Source organism: Xenopus laevis, chromosome 3L (genome assembly GCF_017654675.1).
Source record: "Xenopus laevis strain J_2021 chromosome 3L, Xenopus_laevis_v10.1, whole genome shotgun sequence".
NCBI classification, from domain to species: Eukaryota; Metazoa; Chordata; class Amphibia; order Anura; family Pipidae; genus Xenopus; species Xenopus laevis.
Window position 1 is genome coordinate 13,284,410 of NC_054375.1, and position 18,763 is coordinate 13,303,172.

General features: G+C 42.4%; 1 protein-coding gene and 1 long non-coding RNA gene across 3 annotated transcripts; one reads left to right on the plus strand and one right to left on the minus strand.

The window, feature by feature from the left end:
* The first annotated feature begins 1,485 nt into the window (after positions 1–1,485).
* LOC121401045 lies at positions 1,486–18,089 on the plus strand. 2 transcript variants are annotated; one of them, XR_005966070.1, is made up of 2 exons: positions 1,486–1,525; positions 17,496–18,089. It is a non-coding gene; the product is annotated as an uncharacterized LOC121401045 (long non-coding RNA). The 2 variants fall into 2 exon arrangements; XR_005966069.1 differs by lacking the exon at positions 1,486–1,525 and adding an exon at positions 15,809–16,164.
* LOC121400977 (golgin subfamily A member 6-like protein 22) lies at positions 7,161–13,400 on the minus strand. Its single transcript, XM_041585340.1, has 10 exons — positions 13,102–13,400; positions 12,752–12,789; positions 11,534–11,606; positions 10,961–11,000; positions 10,330–10,417; positions 9,504–9,551; positions 9,218–9,265; positions 9,045–9,118; positions 7,806–8,484; positions 7,161–7,306 (listed from the first exon to the last, which is right to left on the minus strand). Exons 2-10 carry the CDS (start codon positions 12,773–12,775, stop codon positions 7,247–7,249), a joined length of 1,134 nt encoding a protein of 377 aa, XP_041441274.1. The 5' UTR covers positions 12,776–12,789; positions 13,102–13,400; the 3' UTR covers positions 7,161–7,246.
* Positions 18,090–18,763: the final 674 nt, after the last annotated feature.

An 18,763-nucleotide genomic window follows, 5' to 3' on the forward strand; every position in this document is an offset into this window, starting at 1 on the left:
TCCAAAATCTGGTTGCTAGGGTCCAAATTACCCTAGTAACCATTGGCTTATTTGAATAAGAGACTGGGATATGATTAGGAGGGGCTCAATAGAAAGAGGAGTGATAAAAAAGAGCAATAATAGATCATTTGTAGCTTTACGGAGCATTTGTTTTTAGATGGGGTCAGTGACTCCCATTTGAAAACTGGAAAGAATCAGAAAAAAAAAACCAATAAAAATTACATTTTGAAGACCAATTAAAAAGTTGCGTAGAATTGGCCATTCTATAACATACTAAAAGTTAACTGAAAGATGAACCACCTCTTTAAAGATGAACAGCCCATTTAATGGACAAGTCGATAACCAGGAGATTGTGCCGTTGGCATGAACTACCCACTGACCTTGTCATGCCCAGGACCCAGGGCAGCTGCCCCCATTTTTCGACTCCCCAAGGAAAGCTCTGCTCCCTGGAGTCCCTGCTCGTGGAACCCAACCCAAGCCTACGTAAGGGACACCTGGGTGCACAACATGGATTGGTTCATGGCACCCTGGCCAAGGGACAATAGGTTTCAATATTGGGTTACTGGAGGGGATCTACCCAATAACACCCATAGTATTATTTTACTTTCCTTTATCCCACCCCAAATCCTACTTCAGATTAAGCAGACATGCGCCCCTTACACTGGGCTTGGGCAGTACCAGCTACAAATATGTCCTGTCCAATTTGTGCGCCCCCTAGAACTGCTGCTGCCAAAATGGCCCTGTAATGTGTATGTTAGATAAGTGCAAGGAGATTCTCATGGCTAATCCCTTGTAAGTATCATTAAGCTTAGGCTGCCTATGTTGTAGTGCCAGGGGCAGTGTCGGACTGGGCCGCTGAGACACTGGGGAAAAAACCCGGTGGGCCCGCCGGCCCAGATCGGCACCTTTTTCCTGCAGTGACTGCCCGACGAAGGGCAAAAACTGTTGCGCACCTTCTTCCTGTATTGCCCGCAGCGCAGTGTGCCGGCTCAGAAAGGGAGGACGGAGGGGGGCCCTCAGACAGCAGCCCCGGGCCCCCCAGTCCGACCCTGGCCAGGGGTGCAATGCCACTCAATCACAGCCGCTCCTCCATTAGGGCTTACGAGGCCCCTTTGTTGGGATAACAGGAGGGCGAGGGAACTTTTTAAAAATTTAGTCTATCTGCCCTGATCTTTTTTAAAGGACAGAATATTAAAATTGGTAAAAAAAAATTGGTAAATGCCCCAATGGAGCATCCAAGTGTTGGAGAGCTGATTGGTGCCATTTTCCCTGTGCTCCCAGGCAGGGCAGTCTGAGTACCCCAGGGTAGAGCCCTGTAGGTTGTAGGAAGGACTTTCAGATGCAGGTTGGGAGTCTGAGGGTTTGCAGGTCAAGTTGTGGATCTTATCAAAGTTTTTTAAAAAAAATTTTTCCTGCCTAGCCCACTTCTGATGTCGTCACTTCCCGTTTCCAGCAACGACACTTCCTGCTTTATGGTGGTCAGCGAGTCACGGATCAGTTTGCAGATCAGGCAGTTGCGGGTCAGGTAGGTAAAAATGTGGGTGTGGGTTACAGGTCCGGGTTTCAAAATTTGTTTCCTCACAGGACTCTACCCCAGGGTGGGGCCATTATATTAAAGAGGTGGTTCACCTTTAAGTTAATTTTAGTATTTTATTAAATGGCCGATTCTACACATCTTTCGGTCTTCGTTATTTATTTTTCATAAGTTTTTTTTTTAATATTTGCCTTCTTCTGACTCTTTTCAGATTTCAAATGGGGGTCACTGACCCCATCTAAAACCAATGCTCAGTAAGGCAACAAATTATTGTTATTCCGACTTTTTATTATTCATCTTTCTATTTAGGCCTCTGCCTTTCATACTCCAGTCTCTTATTCAAGTCAATGCTAGGGTAATAAGAACCCTAGCAACCAAATATTGGAAACTGCAAACTGGAGAACTGCTGAATGAAAAGCTAAATAACTCAAAACCACGAATAATAAAAAATGGAAACCAAAATATCATACTAAAAGTTAACTTAAAGGGGTTGTTCACCTTTGAGTTAACTTTTAGTATGATCTTGAGAGTGATATTCTGAGGTTTTGCCCTTGGTTTTTAATTTTGTATTTGTGGTTTTTGAGTTGTTTAACGTTTTATTCAGCAGCTCTTTGAATAATCATGTATTTGAATAGGAGACTGGGATATAAATAGGGGAGGGGCTGAATACAAAGAGGAGTAATAAAAAAGAGCATTTGTAGCTTTACGGAGCACTTTTATTTTGATGGGGTCAGTGACCCCCATTTGAAAACTGGAAAAAATCAGAAAAAAGGTAAATAAAAAACAATAAAAAGTAAATAATGAAGACCAATTGAAAAGTTGCGTAGAATTCACCATTCTATAACCTACTAAAAGTTAACTGAAAGCTGAACAACCCCTTTAATGGACGAGTGGATAAGCAGGTGATTCGCATGAACTTACGAGGGGTTCCGAGGCCCCTTTGTTGGGATAACAGGAGGGTGAGGGAAATTTTTGAGAGATTAGTCGATCTGCCCGAGGTTCCCCGGCTCTGCTCCGCCGGCAGTAAATAGTTTTGTGCTACTGTATGTTTAATTCATGTGACAAGCAGCAGATAAGAATCCAGAAATGTATGTGTGTGTGTGGCAGCCTCTCAGGAAGGATTGCACAAAGCCACGGAGAAAAGTCCCACCTTTAAATGACAAACACAGAAGCCTCTCCGCTTGTTACCTGCCCCTTTATTTTCTTCCCTTCATCTATCGACTTGTGCTAAAGCCTCGCTGTTCCTGCTCAAACTGCTCCTGTTGGCCAATTTGTTTTTTATACTCCACTAAATATTTTCTTCTTTCCCTTTTTCACTCTTGCAGTTTCCTCTTATTTTTTTACACTTTTTTAAAGAATCTTTTACTTTCCATTAAAAGGTTTCTGTGCGTTTCTCCAGGATTTCATCCTTCATTCATTCATTCATTCAACTCTTAGGGCCCCAGGCCACCAATGTTTTTAACTCTTAGGACCCCAGGCCACCAATGTTTTTAACTCTTAGGGCCCCAGGCCACCAATGTTTTTAACTCTTAGGACCCCAGGCCACCAATGTTTTTAACTCTTAGGGCCCCAGGCCACCAATGTTTTTAACTCTTAGTGCCCCAGGCCACCAATGTTTTTAACTCTTAGGGCCCCAGGCCACAATGTTTTTAACTCTTAGGGCCCCAGGCCACCAATGTTTTCAACTCTTAGTGCCCCAGGCCACCAATGTTTTTAACTCAATCGCTTTAGCAGGAACCCCCCACCCCAAAAGGACGTCTCATAACCTGGAGAAAGTGGTACCCAAAAAACAAATCCAGCTTAGTCATTGGCCAATATCAAGCTCCTTCATATACTAAATGTCTGGTATAGTGACAATAGGCTGGTGGGAAGTGGATGGAATTCCAGTGTTAAGAAAGGGGCCTTGGACTTGAATGGAAATGCTGTTACATTGTGGCCTATGGAGTAAAGCAATATTCTAGTTCCCTCCAATCATTAGAGATCAGTATGTGTCCCTATGTCTTTCAGCCCCGTCATGTACATATTAATCAATTAACCCTGCAGAGATATTAACCCATTCCCTTCTTCAACTAAACCCCTGTATCAGCACCACCACCCAGTTTTACCCTCACACAACCGCTCAGTCATCTTTAGTAGAACGAGGCACAGGAGCCCCTTCCCTCAATATTCACCATAGGGATTAAAGAAAAACACAGAGACATATTTATGGAGAAACCTGGCGGTGAGCACAGGATTTATTACAATTAATAGGCAATTTATATTTGGGCCTCCCTAACAGTGGATGATCCAGAGGAAGGAGAAAAACCCTAGAGTGCTATGGGGGCCAATCTGCACTGAAGGTAAAAATTCCTTCCTGACTCCTAGAAACGGCAGTCGGTTCTACACCCTGGATCATGGCTAGACCTCCCGGCCCCCTACCTATACACCCCCACCTCCTATTCACCCCTCACCTATACACCCCCCCTCAACCTTCTCCTATACACAACCCCCTACTCTCCCTCCTATACTCAACCCCCACTCTCCCTCCTGTACAAAACCCCCACTCTCCCTCTTGTACACAACCCCCTACTCTCCCTCCTGTACACAGAGAATCTGGGAAGGGAGTGTGACTGTGGGATAGCAGGTATAGTAGGGAGAGATGTTGTCTATAGTAACAGTGAAATAATAGTCTCTGGGAAGGGAGTGTAACTGTGGGATAGCAGGTATAGTAGGGAGAGATGGTGTCTATAGTAACAGTGGATAATAGTCTCTGGGAAGGGAGTGTAACTGTGGGATAGCAGGTATAGTAGGGAGAGATGGTGCCTATAGTAACAGTGGATAATAGTCTGTGAGAAGGGAATGTGGCTGTGGGATAGCAGGTATAGTAAGTAAAGAAGGTGCTATTAGTAGTAGTTGTAATACCCCAGCACTAACAGAAAACAGATAAAAATCAGTAGTAAGTGGAGGGGTTTATATGAAGCAGTTATTATAATGTATATGTTTATATTGGGATCTTTGTACTGAATTATATGAGAATCTCCTACATGAATTTTTCAGCAGGGGAACACTAGTTATTGAGCCCCCCAATCAGATTGTTGGATCCCCTAAAGTCTCAATCAGCCCCATATAATTCCTGGGCACCCCAACAGTTGCAGGCTCATCTCCCTCTATAGAGTCCCCCCTGCATTTCTGTAAAATGATTTGTATGAATCACAGCAGCTTTGGTTGGAAAAAACCCACATTCATTGAGTTCAACCTTTTGTCCTGGCAAAACCTGACCAACTGCAGGGGGGTATTTGTGCGGCACATACAAGGGGCACAGCCAAAAACTATTGGTACTTCCCACTTGCGTTCATAGGGGGGCAGACAAATAAGGTGTGGAGTGAATTGAGATGGTGCTATTACATAGGGGGCACTTTACCACTTAAGTATATGGGGGTACAGTGTGTGGGTGCTGGGATGTATTTTGGCAGGGGGGTGTCAGACTAGTGTATTGGGTCCTGTGATTCGCTGTCGGCTCAGTGAGGCACTTTAAGAGGCAGTGACACCCCTTTTAAGGGGAATTTTGGTCCTTTCCACTTACACAAACTGCTGCACCACTGACTGTGCTAAATACAATGTGACTGAGATACACCTGTGGCATTTTTGGAGAAACTATTGTATATGTTGCTTGTAACCCACCCAGCACCCATATAATACTGTTACATTATGTACTGTGGAATAAAGTGATATTGTAGTATAATATAGTAAGTAGGGTCTCCTCATATCTGTGTCTTTTGCTCCTTGTGTATTTTAGCCCCATCACTTACATATTAACCAATGAATTCCCAGAGCAGAAACCATTCTAACAACCCCCTGCACAGATATTAACCCTGTGTATTTTAGCCCCATCACATACATATTAACCAATGAATTCCCAGAGCAGAAACCATTCTAACAACCCCCTGCATATATATTAACCCTGTGTATTTTAGCCCCATCACTTACATATTAACCAATGAATTCCCAGAGCAGAAACCATTCTAACAACCCCCTGCACAGATATTAACCCTGTGTATTTTAGCCCCATCACATACATATTAATCAACGAATTCCCAGATCAGAACCCATTCTAACAACCCCCTGCACAGATATAAAACCATACAAACCTTTAACAAAACCTCTTTCCCACTCTGCCCCACACCTGCCCATTTGAGCAGTCCCCCCACAGTATTAAATGACACAATTGGTCAGTTACCTTTATCAGAATGAGGCACTGGAGCCTCTTACCTCCCCTCAAGATTCACCATAGAGATTCAATAAAAACACAGACACATATTTATGGGCAAACCTGTTGGTGGGAACAGGATTTATTCATATTAAAGTCAATTTGGGTTGGGCATTCATAACAGCTAATGATCCAGAGGAAGGCAAAAACCCTAGGGAAAAATTCCTTCCTGACTCCAAATGGCAATCGGTATTACTCCCTGGATCATGGCTTAAAGGAACAGTTCAGTGTAAAAATTAACACTGTGCAAATAGATTGTGCACAATAAAAAATGTTTCTAATATAGTGAGTTAGCCAAAAAATGTAATGTATAAAGGCTGGAGTGACTGTATGTCTAACATAATAGCCAGAATATTACTTCCTGTGGCCCCCCTTCAAGTCACTGATTGGTTATTGGCTGGTAACCAATCAGTGGAAACCAAGAGAGCTGCAAAACAGGAAGTAGTGTTCTGGCTGTTATGTTACACATCCATTTACACCAGCCTTTATACATTACATTTTTGGCTAACTCACTATATTAGAAACATTATTTTATTTTCACAGTCTATTTACCCAGTTTTTCTATTTACATTAAACTGAACACAGGAATCATATTAAAGGAATCATTCAGTATAAAAATAAACACTGGCTAAATAGTCTGTGCAAAATAAAAAAATGTTTCTAATATAGTAAGTTTGCCAAAAATGTAATGTATAAAGGCTGGAGTGACTGGATGTCTAACATAATAGCCAGAACACAACTTCCTGATTTGCAGCCCATGTGGCCCCCTTTAAGTCACTGATTGGTTATTGGCTGGTAACCAATCAGTGGAAACCAAGAGAGCTGCAAAGCAGGAAGTAGTGTTCTAGCTCTTATGTTAGACATCCAGTCACTCCAGCCTTTATACATTACATTTTTGGCTAACTCACTATATTCAAAAGATTTTTTATTTTGCCCAACCTATCTATTTACCTAATGTTTATTTTAATACAGATCAGTTCCTTTAATATGTCTGTGTTTAGTTCACTGTAAAAGAAGAAAAACTGGGTAAATAGATAGGATGTTTAAAATAAAAAATGTTTCTAATATTGTAAGTTAGCCAAAAATGTAACATATAAAGGCTGGAGTGACTGAATGTCTAACAGAATAGCCAGAACACAACTTCCTGATTTGCAGCCCATGTGGCCCCTTCAAGTCACTGATTGGTTAGTGGCTGGTAACCAATCAGTGGAAACCAAGAGAGCTGCAAAGCAGGAAGTAGTGTTCTGGCTGTCATGTTAGACATCCAGTCACACCAGCCTTTATACATTACATTTTTGGCTAACTCACTATATTCAAAAGATTTTTTATTTTGCACATCCTATCTATTTACCTAATGTTTATTTTAATACTGAATGATTCCTTTAATATATGTGTGTGGAAGGGAGGGTGCGTGTGTAAGTGTATGTGTGAATGCTTGTGTGGGTTCCAGTGTGGGTGCAAGGTATTCACGGCGCAGGCGTGGGGCGACGACAGTTTATCCCTCGGAAGAACTTCTTGGTGGAACGCTGCAAAGAAAAGAAATATCTTGTAAATTGTTAAAGAAGAATTAATTACAGATAAATAATTATTAGCATGTCAGCTCTCTAGAATGGCACCTTTTATTCTTATATTGATCAGCTTGTGTGAGTCTAGTTTCTAGTAGCAAAGTTATTTCCAAAGAAGGGAAGGGCTACAACAGCCCTATGAGAGTTACCAAACCTCCCCCTAATTGGTCTATAGAGAATCAACAGCGGTATCTGGAGACTTGGCCAGATCTCTGCTCAGAGTCAGTAACCCAGTACAACCTATAGACAGCCATACCCTCGCCAATAGGGGAAATTCTCTGACTGATCAGGCCACAGGCAAAAAAAGACAGAGAACATACAAGGCAGCTATGGCAACCTTTCAATTTCTCCAATAATTTGGGTAGACAGCCTGAATGACTGGAAGGCTATAAAGTACACGAGAGCCAACATGGTGCATTAGCATATGAAAATAGAAAGCCAGTAATATTAGATATATTACCCAGATCCTCTGGAGCCTGATGGCAACCCTTCTTCTCCGGGTTGGCTGCTGCTGTTTTTGTTCAGCAGGAACTTCTTCTTCTAGTTCATGCTTTTTCGCCTCTTGTTCCTCCAGTTGTATCCCCTCTTCTTTCTTTTCGTCAGGAACATCTTTCTCCGGTTCTTCCCCCTTTTCTTGGTTTTCAGCAGGAACATCTTCTTCTTGTTCCTGCTTTTGCTCCTCTTCTTCCTCCAGCTCTATCTCCTCTTCTTTCTCCAGTTCTTCCACATCTTGCTGTTCAAGAGGAACCACTTTCTTCTGTTCTTCTACCTCTTCTTGCTTTTCAGCAGGAACATCTTCCTCTTGTTCCTGCTTTTCCGCCTCTTGTCCCTCCAGTTCCATCACCTCCTCTTGCTGTTCATCTTTCTCCAGTTCTTCCACATTCTCTGTCTTTTCAGCTGGACCATCTTCTTCTTGCTCCTCTTGTTCCTCCAGTCCCATCTCCTCTTCTTGTTGTTCTGGAGGAACATCTTTCTCCAGTTCTTCCATATCCTCTTTCTTTTCTGGAGGAACATCTTCGTCTTGTTCCTTGTTTTTCTCCTCTTGTTCCTCTTCCTTGTGTTCCACCTCTTCTTGCTCCTCCTGATGGTTCTCCTCTTCCTGCAGGTGATCTTCCTCCACTTTCTCCTGTTGACTGGTCCTTAAGGGGATATAATGGAGAACAATCAGTCAGCGTAATTTGTTTACAAAGTGTTGAGACTACAAATATCATTACTGAAGTAATAATATATTCCCTGATAGTCATTAATGTGTTGATTGGGGGGATTTAGTATATTATATGGGTTGATAAGAGTAAACTGATAGACCAGCTAAAATTTTTGTGGAAAAAAAGAGCAGGTTTTCCAATATACATTTTTTTCGCCTTCTTGCTGTGTTAAGATCATTACATAGAACCTATTTCTGTCTGCTCTTTGCCTGGACTGAATGGTTCCTAACTCACAATTCAAACTATTGCAAAGCCACACTTCAACTGGTTGTACAAGTGACTTTTTCTGTTTAATCCTGATTAGATTAAATTAGATGTCTAATTGTAGGCTGCAGCTGAGGAATTCTGGGAGATTGTGGTGGCACCTGCAGTCCAATATGAAACTGTGTAACGATGAAATCAGTGCTCTGACTGGCTACATTCATTTTTTCTTATATATATATTGTTCTTATGCATCATAAACTGGAATGGAATATTAAATGTAAAATACATACATGGCAGCTTCTTCCAGCTCCTTCTCCTTCTCGAGGAGTTTTCTCTCCATGCCCTCCGATATTGATCTTAAAGTCTGTCGGGGAAGACACAAGGAGAGGAGCAAAGGGTAAATAAGACATTTATACTCTGTATTGGAAGGATGAGGGACAGAGACAGTGATCCGGACACTTACTTTCAAGGCTTCAGCAACCTCCTCTGGGTCTATGTTGATGTCTCTGAGCTGTGGGAGAAGAGACTCAATGTTATACAAACACTGCATTGTACCCATGTTATTAGGGTTCCTATGAGGGGCCTCTGTGCATAACCCACACTGCATTGCAACAGTTTTTGCTTTTGCTTTGTTGCTGCTGAAAATGGGACTTAGGTGGGTGAGTTTAGAAGAGATCCAGTCAATAATACTGTTACTACTGTTACTAAGACACCCAGTCACTAATAATAAGACTAATAATGCCACTTACAGGTGATTCCGGCAGCTGGAAATCAGCCACAATATTATCCAGTTGTTCCTGTAACATAAAAAAAAGTGTCAGTGAGGGAGAAATGGATTAAGCAATATTATCGGGTAGATGAGAAGCAGAAATATGGAGCAGCGCTGCTGTGCAGTTCCCATTCACCTGCAGTGTCACTATAGGCCACACATCAGTGATATGTATATAATAATAATAATAATTAGATATATGATTATATGGGTTACTGTCAGTTACTGGTTTAAAGGGCATAAGAACCAAATACTGGCAACAATAGGAATTTACAATAAATATTAGTGCTTCACCCGCATGTACATGAAGGCCACAGGGCAATGTTTTTACAGACATGGGGATAACATTTTAGTTTTCTTCTCAGTTTGGGACATAAAACATATATATTCTCCTCTATAATTAGTTTATTGTCTGGAGGTGCAATAGCTGACTACATTGTATAAGCCAAGAGCTGGCAATCTAATGCCACACTGATTCAAAATAAATTACAAATCGTTAATGGACTGAATCAGACCAGGGGCGCAACAGTCCATGAGAAACAAAAGGCCTGGGGATACAATATTTCTACCATGTCTGGACTGAGAATTAAAAAAGGTCCTGGCATTTCAGGTACACAGAAACCCAATCAGCCCACATAGAGGCCCAAACAGCCCCCACCAGCCCACTAAATACTGACTTTCTATGGGACCTAAAAGCAGCCCCTCTGGCATTTGCCAGAACCCATAGATTGCCAGTCCGGGCCTGATTTCTATAATAATAATAATTACAATCTAATATCATTAATTCCCTATTTTGGATTCCTTACCAGATTCATGACCACGTAGATGAAGTAGACGAGGTTCGCCCTAGTCAGGTACTGGTGGGTGGCTGCATATCGTATCAGGAAGTTGGCTCTGAAAAAGAATTGCCATTGAGCATTAATACAAGGTTTTATCTAATGCTGCATTGCATTTCTACTATGTCTGGGCCCTGGTTAACCTATATAGAGCCCAAATGATCCAAAAACAGTGAAAATAAAAAGGCACTAATAAAAGAACAATTTCCGGCAAAATAATCTTTTTTTAGAGATAGTTGAAGGAGGAAAAGTCAGCTATAAATTTTCTAAATTGCTTACGATGAATATTTATAAATAGGGACTTTGTGTGGAGCCAATGGCCAAAGTCCATCCAATCTTGAAGCAGGGGGTTTATTTACTATGTGATGCTGCAATCAGAGAATGGGTGATTGGGTGCATGTGTCTGGCCCCTGGCACACCTTGTACTTTATTCAGACCCCCAAGAGATAGTGTCTCAGGGGCCAAACAATACAGGACAGGTCAATTGACCAAATTCTGAGGCCAATGAGGGATCCCATTTTGCCCCCTTATCTCTCCTACACCCTCCCCCGGGGCAATGGCCAACAATTCCCAAAAATAAGCAGATTTCTGTTTTACTTACAAGTCGTCGATCTTCCCGAACTCTCTCCTGTAGTGATGTTCTGCAAGGGAAAAACATTTCCATGAAACTCTGAGCTAAAGGAGGGAAGGACATATAATAATAATAATCACATACAATTCTCTCTCTGACATTTTCTCCCAACCTTTCTGCCTTCAAAAGATCTCTTAAAATACACTTATTTAGAGAAGCCTCCCTCCCTCTGCTTAACTACCAAATGCAATACCACATACAGTACTACATCTCTCACCCTCTTATATCTGATCTTGCCCACTCCCACACCTCGTGTCTTATTCCCTTCCCTTTAGATTGTAAGCTCTTTTTGCACAGAGCCTTCCTTACCTTTTGTACCAGTATTGGTTGTGATGTATGTAACTCCATATGTTCTACGTAATTAATGTGACTTAGTTGTATAAACACATTTACTTTACAGCACTGCAAAATATGTTGGCGCTATATAAATACATGTTATTATTATTAATAATAATAATAAACCAGTGCTACAGCCTTTGAAACCCTAGCAGCCTACTGAGAAGCCCATTAAATAAAGGAATGGATGACTCATATAATATTTACCATAAAAATAGAGGAGACTTTCGATGTCTGTCTCCTCCTCCTCCCTGAAGTTCTTCCGGGTCAACAAAACCGCCTGTAAGAAAAGAAAGAGAGATACAATTTAGAATGGGTGTAAACAGGGCCGTCATCAGAAATCGCAGGGCCCCATATGACAAAATTTCCTCGGCCCCCTGGGCTGAGCCCACCACAAGCCCCACCTACAGGTCCTCCCACCCCACAGGTCCACCCCCCACATTGGTGGCTAGGGTTCCAACACGTTAATAAAAAATACAAAACTATTGGTGGTCAGGGCCTCCCATAAAAAACATTTGTGGTCAGGGCCCCCCATTAAAAAATATTGGTGGCTCGGACCCCACATGGGAAAAAAAATTGGTTGCCAGGGCTCCCCCCCACATTATAAGAGAATTGGTGGCCAGGGCCCCCCTTAAACATCCATGTAAAAAAAACTTGCCCCCCCCAGAAGTTTGAAAGAAAATTGGTGACCAGGGCCCCACCACACAACAGGTACCACAAAGGGTTATCTTTAGGGGGCCCTGCCATGTTGCACTTACTTCATTAGTGTGGCCCACCTGCTGTAAGTGAGCTGCCAACTGCAGAAGGGAGGAGGGGAGCAGCATTTTCTTCCCTTATTGGTCACAGAATTTCAAGTCCCGGTAAAGCTGCATGGTGATTGGATGAGCTGGAGGGGAAGTTCAAACCTCAGCTATCCAATCCAGCCGCTCAACTCAGACTTAAACTCTGTGACCAATAAGAGAAAGTAATGGACAGAAGAGACCTCCCCCTGTGCTCCCGCCCTGCCTTCCCGAAGTCGGCAGCTCTCAGAAAGCAGGGGGGCCCGGCTAATCAACAAGGAATAAAGTAATAGTGTGGCTCCACCAATTCCAAATGTAATGCAGGTACGAACCATTAAATTAAAACGTACTGCTTTATTAAAGACGCTTAAAAATAGCAAGATAGCGGGCAGGGGAACAGCTCGACGCGTTTCGTGACGTAAGTGTCACTTCATCAGAAGCCCCGGCTAATCAAGTAAGTGCGGCGTGGCCAGGCCCCCCTTACCCTCGGGCCCCCTAAAACTCTCTCCCCTCTCCCCCCCTGATGTCGGCCCTGGGTGTAAATGCCGCCTGTATCATGGTATGGCAGCTCTCACCAGAACTTCCAGTTTAGATGAGGGAATGTTTTTTCTCTTTTTTGGAAGTACAAAAGAAACAGATACATTACCTCCATCTCTATGGAGCGGTCCATGATGTTTCAGCCGTCTAAAGGAAGAAAAATGATACAAATCAGCAATATATTCGGCACAGCAATAGTTTCACGTTCCAAAGACTTTAATATGAATGTGTCGTTATTGTGTAGTTTAAGTGTTATCAGCTGAAATAAAATACGAGATTAAGAGACAGATATTTCCTTATCTTTATTTTACGGCACATTGTTACCCTCAATGTTAAATGGTACATTATTGGGTGCAGAGTGGGAAAACACTGGGGTTAATACAAAGTCTCATGTGAACTTAGGGCAGAGTTGCTCTAACAGATATAATACAAGTATCAATTGGATTTTTTCAAGGTTACCTTTCAAAAAACGCAGAAGTCGAAGATGTTGTCGCTTCTGGAAGAAAAAAAATGGGACCGGCACAAGGCCGGGTATCCCAAGGGGTCTCCCTGAGGAGACCCTGGCTATCCCAAAAAACTAGTTCTGATAAGGATGGATTATATCAAACTAGGGGGAAGCCAAAAAATGCTCTGATGACGATGAGCAGAAAACTTGCAGAACTTTGCAGAAAAAATTGCAAAAATCGCAGGAAATGCGCTGTAGCCCGATGTCTGTATAGAGAGAGAGAATATAAATTAATACAAGTCAGCTTTACAGATAAAATCAAACAATCATCCTTCTTGTCCCCAACTCAAGGACAGACTCATTGATTTGTTAGATTTTCATCCACTGTTTAGTAGCCAGGAATGTACCAAATCCACTGTTTCAATTGGACTTTTTTTTTTTTTTACATTTTATATCTGGTTGCTAGGCTCTCTGCCCTTAGCAACCATCCATTTGTTTGAAATCAGTGACAAAAGGAACATCTGCTAGTTAGGGGGTGTAAGCCAAATATTTCCCCTCTTTTTCCATTAAAATAAGGGTTATTTGGCAATATACAGGCAATATTAGAGGCAATATACACTTAACACAGAGCCAACCAACGGACTAAACCAACTGTCAAAACCTAGGGTTAAAGTCATCTCTCTTCTATGGGACCTGCTGTATGTCCCCCACTCATTTACTATCACCCCCTACTGTCCCTATGACACGTGCCTCTGCTTCCTACCCCTAGTTCCAGATTTGGATAAAGGGAACATGTATTTAGCTACAATGTTGGTACATAAGAGCAGGGCTGGGGGCAGATACCAGGGGGCAGAGGAGTAAATCTCTAAGGAGCCTGTCAGTACTGGGAACACAAATTAAGCAGCTTATGGTGAGGTACAGGGGTCCTAAATGTTCCCTTCATTAATAAATGTGAATATTTGCTGACAGTCCTGTATAACTTACAAATCCTGGTCTGTGTCTCCCAACCAGCACTAAGATTAAAGGCTCCTCCCAAGCACATTTTAGGGGAAAATCTCCAAATTCACTAAAATCAGTGACAAGAGGAACATCCGCTAGTCAGGGGGGGTGTAGCCCAAATATTTCTCCTTTTTTCCCAATAAAAGAAGGGTTATTTGGTAAAAAAAAAAGTCTCAGAAGGAATATACACAACGCAGAGCCAACCAACGGACAAAACCAACTGTCAAATCCCTATGGGTAAAGTCACCTCTCTTCTATGGGACCTGTTGTATGTCCCTCCCACTCATTTACTATCACCCCCTACTGTCCCCATGGCTCGTGCCTCTGCTTCCCACCCCTAGTTACAGACTGGGGGGCACCAACTATCCCTTTTTTCACTAATATAAGGGATATTTGGCAAAAAAAAAAGTCTTGGAGAGAATATATACTTAACCCAGAGCCAACCAACGGACTGAACCAACTGTCAAATCCCTAGGGAGAAATGATCTCTCTTCTATGGGACCTGCTCTATGTCCCTCCCACTCATTTACTATCACCCCCTACTGTCCCCATGACACGTGCCTCTGCTTCCCACCCCTAGTTCCAGACTTGGATAAAGGGAACATGTATTTAGCTACAATGTTGGTACATAAGAGCAGAGCTGGGGGCAGATACCAGGGGGCAGAGGGGCAAATCTCTAAGGAGCCTGAACACAAATTAAGCAGCTTATGGTGAGGTACAGGGGTCCCAAAATGTTCCCTTCAGTAGATGATATGAATATTTGCTGACAGTCCTCTATAACTGCCAAATCCTGTGTTTCCCAACCAGCACTAAGATTAAAGGCTCCTCCCAAGCCAATTTTAGGGGGAATAATCTCCAAATTCACTAAAATCAGCGAGAGGCACAACACCCACACGTTTGGGGGGCATCACCCTATTATTTACCTAAAATAAGGGTTATTTGGCAAGAAAATCTCTCAGAGGGAAAATACACTTACCTCTCACCAAAGTGACAACCAACGGACTGAACCAACTGTCACCTCCCCAGGAGGAAGTCACCTCTGTTTCCTGCTCTTAAAGGGGAAGTGTCCCCTTTTGATGAGTGAGGTTTATATGGCATTTATTTCTAATTAGATGTGCAGTACATACACAGCCTATTAAGTACACTGAGCATTGCTTTGTATGTGTGGCCTATTGAGTCAGCGCACTGAGTCCAATGCCAATGGCAACCCACGTAACAGAGAGGAATGCTGAAGCAGCAAACATAAGCCATTAGTGAGCCAGTACAGAGCCATATGGGTAAGTCATTAGACTACAGGACATTGATACATGAGAAATCTCTGGAACATCCACAATAAAGAGATGAGAATGAAACGTCTGGCCGTTCTGTCCCTTATTATTGGAGAAACAGAAGTAGATAATATCAGTAAGTACTGCAGGAAGCCCCAGTCTGCTTTGTACAAAGAGTGAAAATGTGTGTAGGGAAGTCGTGTCAAATCTTTGCACTTATCCCTGTAAAGGAGCCTGTCTGTGTGCTGTGAGCTGTTACCTAGCAACCAGCTGTACAGGATCTCAGTGCTACAGGAAGTGACACAGCAGCTAGTGAGTGGCTGGCAGGAAGAGGAAGTAGCAGAAGAGAAAAGCCTGGCAGAGAGAAGCACACGCTGGACACAGAGAGAGACCAGAGAGTTGCCGGTGGGCCCAGAGAGCTGAGAGGCTCCACCAAAATCAGACATTTGGATCAGGCTGGGACAGGGAAGCCTCATACTGTGCCTGGAGAGACAGAGAGTGTGAAAGGAATCCAGACTGGAGGAACAACCAGCAGGAGATTCCTATCTGAGCATCCAAAGGGGCTGCTAGTCTCACTGTATGTCTGACTGTGCTGGACTCCACTCAAGACAAACTGTAAAGCATTTAAAGAGGATTTGGAGTGAGGACTGATATTTAAAGTGACAGGGTACTAAAGGAGCGCTCGCAGATTTCTACACATTTCTATTAGTTGGACTGTGAGGAGCCATCCGTTACTTTAAAGAACTTATCCAGTTATTTAGTCTGACAGACCACGCAAGCAAGTTAGTTAGTGAGGCCCTATTGCCACCGGTTAGTGCTGTCTCTATTAGTTGCCCATTTATTTTACATAAACAAGTTCTGTGTAACAAATAGTGTGTGTGTTTTATTACTGTGTTCCCAGTGGGGCCACTCGTAGGTTCCCGCTAGGTGGAGACACTGCGCTACTAAGTACCAGGATCATACCTCCTAACTGTCCTGTTTTTAGAGGGACAGTCCCTCTTTTCAACCCGCAGTCCCTCATTTGTACTGGAAAGTCTTGTTTTTCTCTGCACTGAACAGCCAGAAAAAGAAACAAAGTTTCTAACTTAATTTGCTTTTGGTAGAGAGCCCAGAACAGCCGCTGCAGAAGATAAGATACTTTTGTAACAAATTCTACATAAGGAAATAAGTAATTGTAACAGGTCCCTTGGGAAATGTTAGACTCACAGTTTAAAGGGCAATTCACCTTTATTAGAAAAACTATAATAATGGGGGAAAAAACACAGAAATATGTTCAAACTTTGATAACCTGCCAAATTTTGTAAAATGAACATGGTAATTAGGTGGCACAGAGAGCAGAATTCTGCAGGGCAGCAGCTGAAGAGTGGAGCAGGAGCAGTACTGGAAGCAGAGCAGGAAGTAATAAAGAAAACCGTGCAGGATGTAGAGCAGGGAGTAATACAGGAAACAGTGCAGGACGTAGAGCAGGAAGTAATACAGGAAACAGGGCAGGAAGTAATAAGTGTAGGACATAGAGCAGGAAGCAGTGCAGGAGACAGACTGGAGGAAAGAGGATCAGCGAGTTCAGTTCTGGACTTAGAATCGACAGAAGAGAGAGGAGTTGGACCAAGAAATGCAAGAGGTGCAAGAATTATGAAACTAGCTGCTTGCTAGTTATCTCACTGACACCAGGCACTGGGTGCATTTGTCAGACATAGGCCAGCATGGCAAATTATCATCAGTGAGTGGCTGCTTGCAGCTCATTTAGTAAGCAGCCAATCACGATGAGTCTGTCAACAGCTGATGTCTTGGGTATCTGCTTGCAATATCTGTTGTCTAGTGCACCCTACACCCCACCCACCTTGAGCTGAAACCTTTGTGCTTCATTATAGAAGTGCAAAGAGCTGCAATTATGTTCTAAAACTGCAGTGCAAAAAATAAGGCTCTTTTTCGCTAATTTTTTCCACTTTACACCCTGTCCAAGGCTTTATATATATATATATATATATATATATATATATATATATATATATATATATATATATATATATATATATATATATAGCTACTGAATGAACCATTGAATAAGATATAAATATAAAGTTAACTTCCCCTTTAAAATGCAACAAGTGGAATCACTAATTTATGTTTTATGGTTTTAGAAGCTGCTGCAGAAGAAAAGCGCAGGAGCGGAAGGTGGAATCCCATATCCAGGAACAGCACCCGTAACAGCAGCTCCAGGAGAAACGTCTCTAAGAGACTGGAGCAGTTCTATCGCAAAGTGGAGCAGGAATCTCAGAGGGACCTGGAGATGCTGAATCACCTGAAGGAGCAAAATCTCCAGGTTCTACACTTGGCCATGGTCCGGTAGGAAGGAGGGAGACTGGGAATGTGCTGTTGGTGTGTGTTTGTGTGCACGGCACCAGAATGACTGCACCCCAATGAACAGAAGTCTGACCCCTAGAGTGTATGAGAAACTGAAGCATCAACCAAAATATAAATCACTTGGTGCTAAGGCCAAGTTAAAGGGCTGAAACAAAATTCAACTTTAAATGAAATTGAAGCATTAATACAGTAGCACAGTTTGCAGTTGTTCTTCATTTATTTATGGTTTGCAGTTTTGAAATAGTCTAGCATTCTCCTAATGAACCGCACGGTGTCTTACAAGGAAGTGACACTCGTATACCCTCTTTATGAAATGGACACAAAACATTTTAATTGGATTAAAAGATCACAAATATGTGATATTAAACTAATGTCCTTTGCTATATTGTATGTACATTTTCATATAGATTCCCTTTAACACAGGGGATTAAAATACAAAAGTATTGTCAGGCCTTTTTTTTCCTTCACTTAAATGTGACCCACTGTAGATTTCATGTTGCTGGCAGGAGGTAACCCCATTGCAGACAACATGGAATCTACATTGTTGGCAAAGAAAGGGTTAAAAGTCACGCTGTTTTGCCAAAGTATCTCCATCTTCCTACGAATACTGGTCCATCTTTCCCATCCTGAGACATGGCCTTCCATTCCAGTAGTTGAAAGCTCTGGTTCCGGTATCACGGCTAGATCATTAGGGAAACAGCATTTTTCAACAGGAGAGACAGAACCACCTCCAAAATATCGACCTCCAGATCCAGGGACTGGCCGAGTCCTACCAGAACAGTGAATATCACCGATGTAAAGTTGCTCTGGAGCTTTACCTGGAAGGGAAGGAAAAAAAGTTGTATTGGGTTCCCAAAAACACTCAGAATATTTGGGTTGTGTTTAGGTTTTAAGGTTTTCCAGACTCTATGGAAGAGCAGAAGGTGGAGTTAAGAACTTTACCTTGTACGCCATGAGAATCCGGAAAAATCGGGACAGCAGAACTACCACTTACTAATGCATTGAGACGAGAAATTAGTAGCTAATAACGAGTGGGACTGGAGGA

Coding starts and splice junctions, on each gene's coding strand:
- LOC121400977 (XM_041585340.1), bottom strand. CDS start 12,775: ATGGACCGCTCCATAGAGATGGAG. Junction 9,266..9,503: donor TCCAGCTGCCGGAATCACCT/GTAAGTGGCATT, acceptor CTTCTCCCACAG/CTCAGAGACATCAACATAGA. Junction 9,119..9,217: donor AGGTTGCTGAAGCCTTGAAA/GTAAGTGTCCGG, acceptor CTTCCCCGACAG/ACTTTAAGATCAATATCGGA.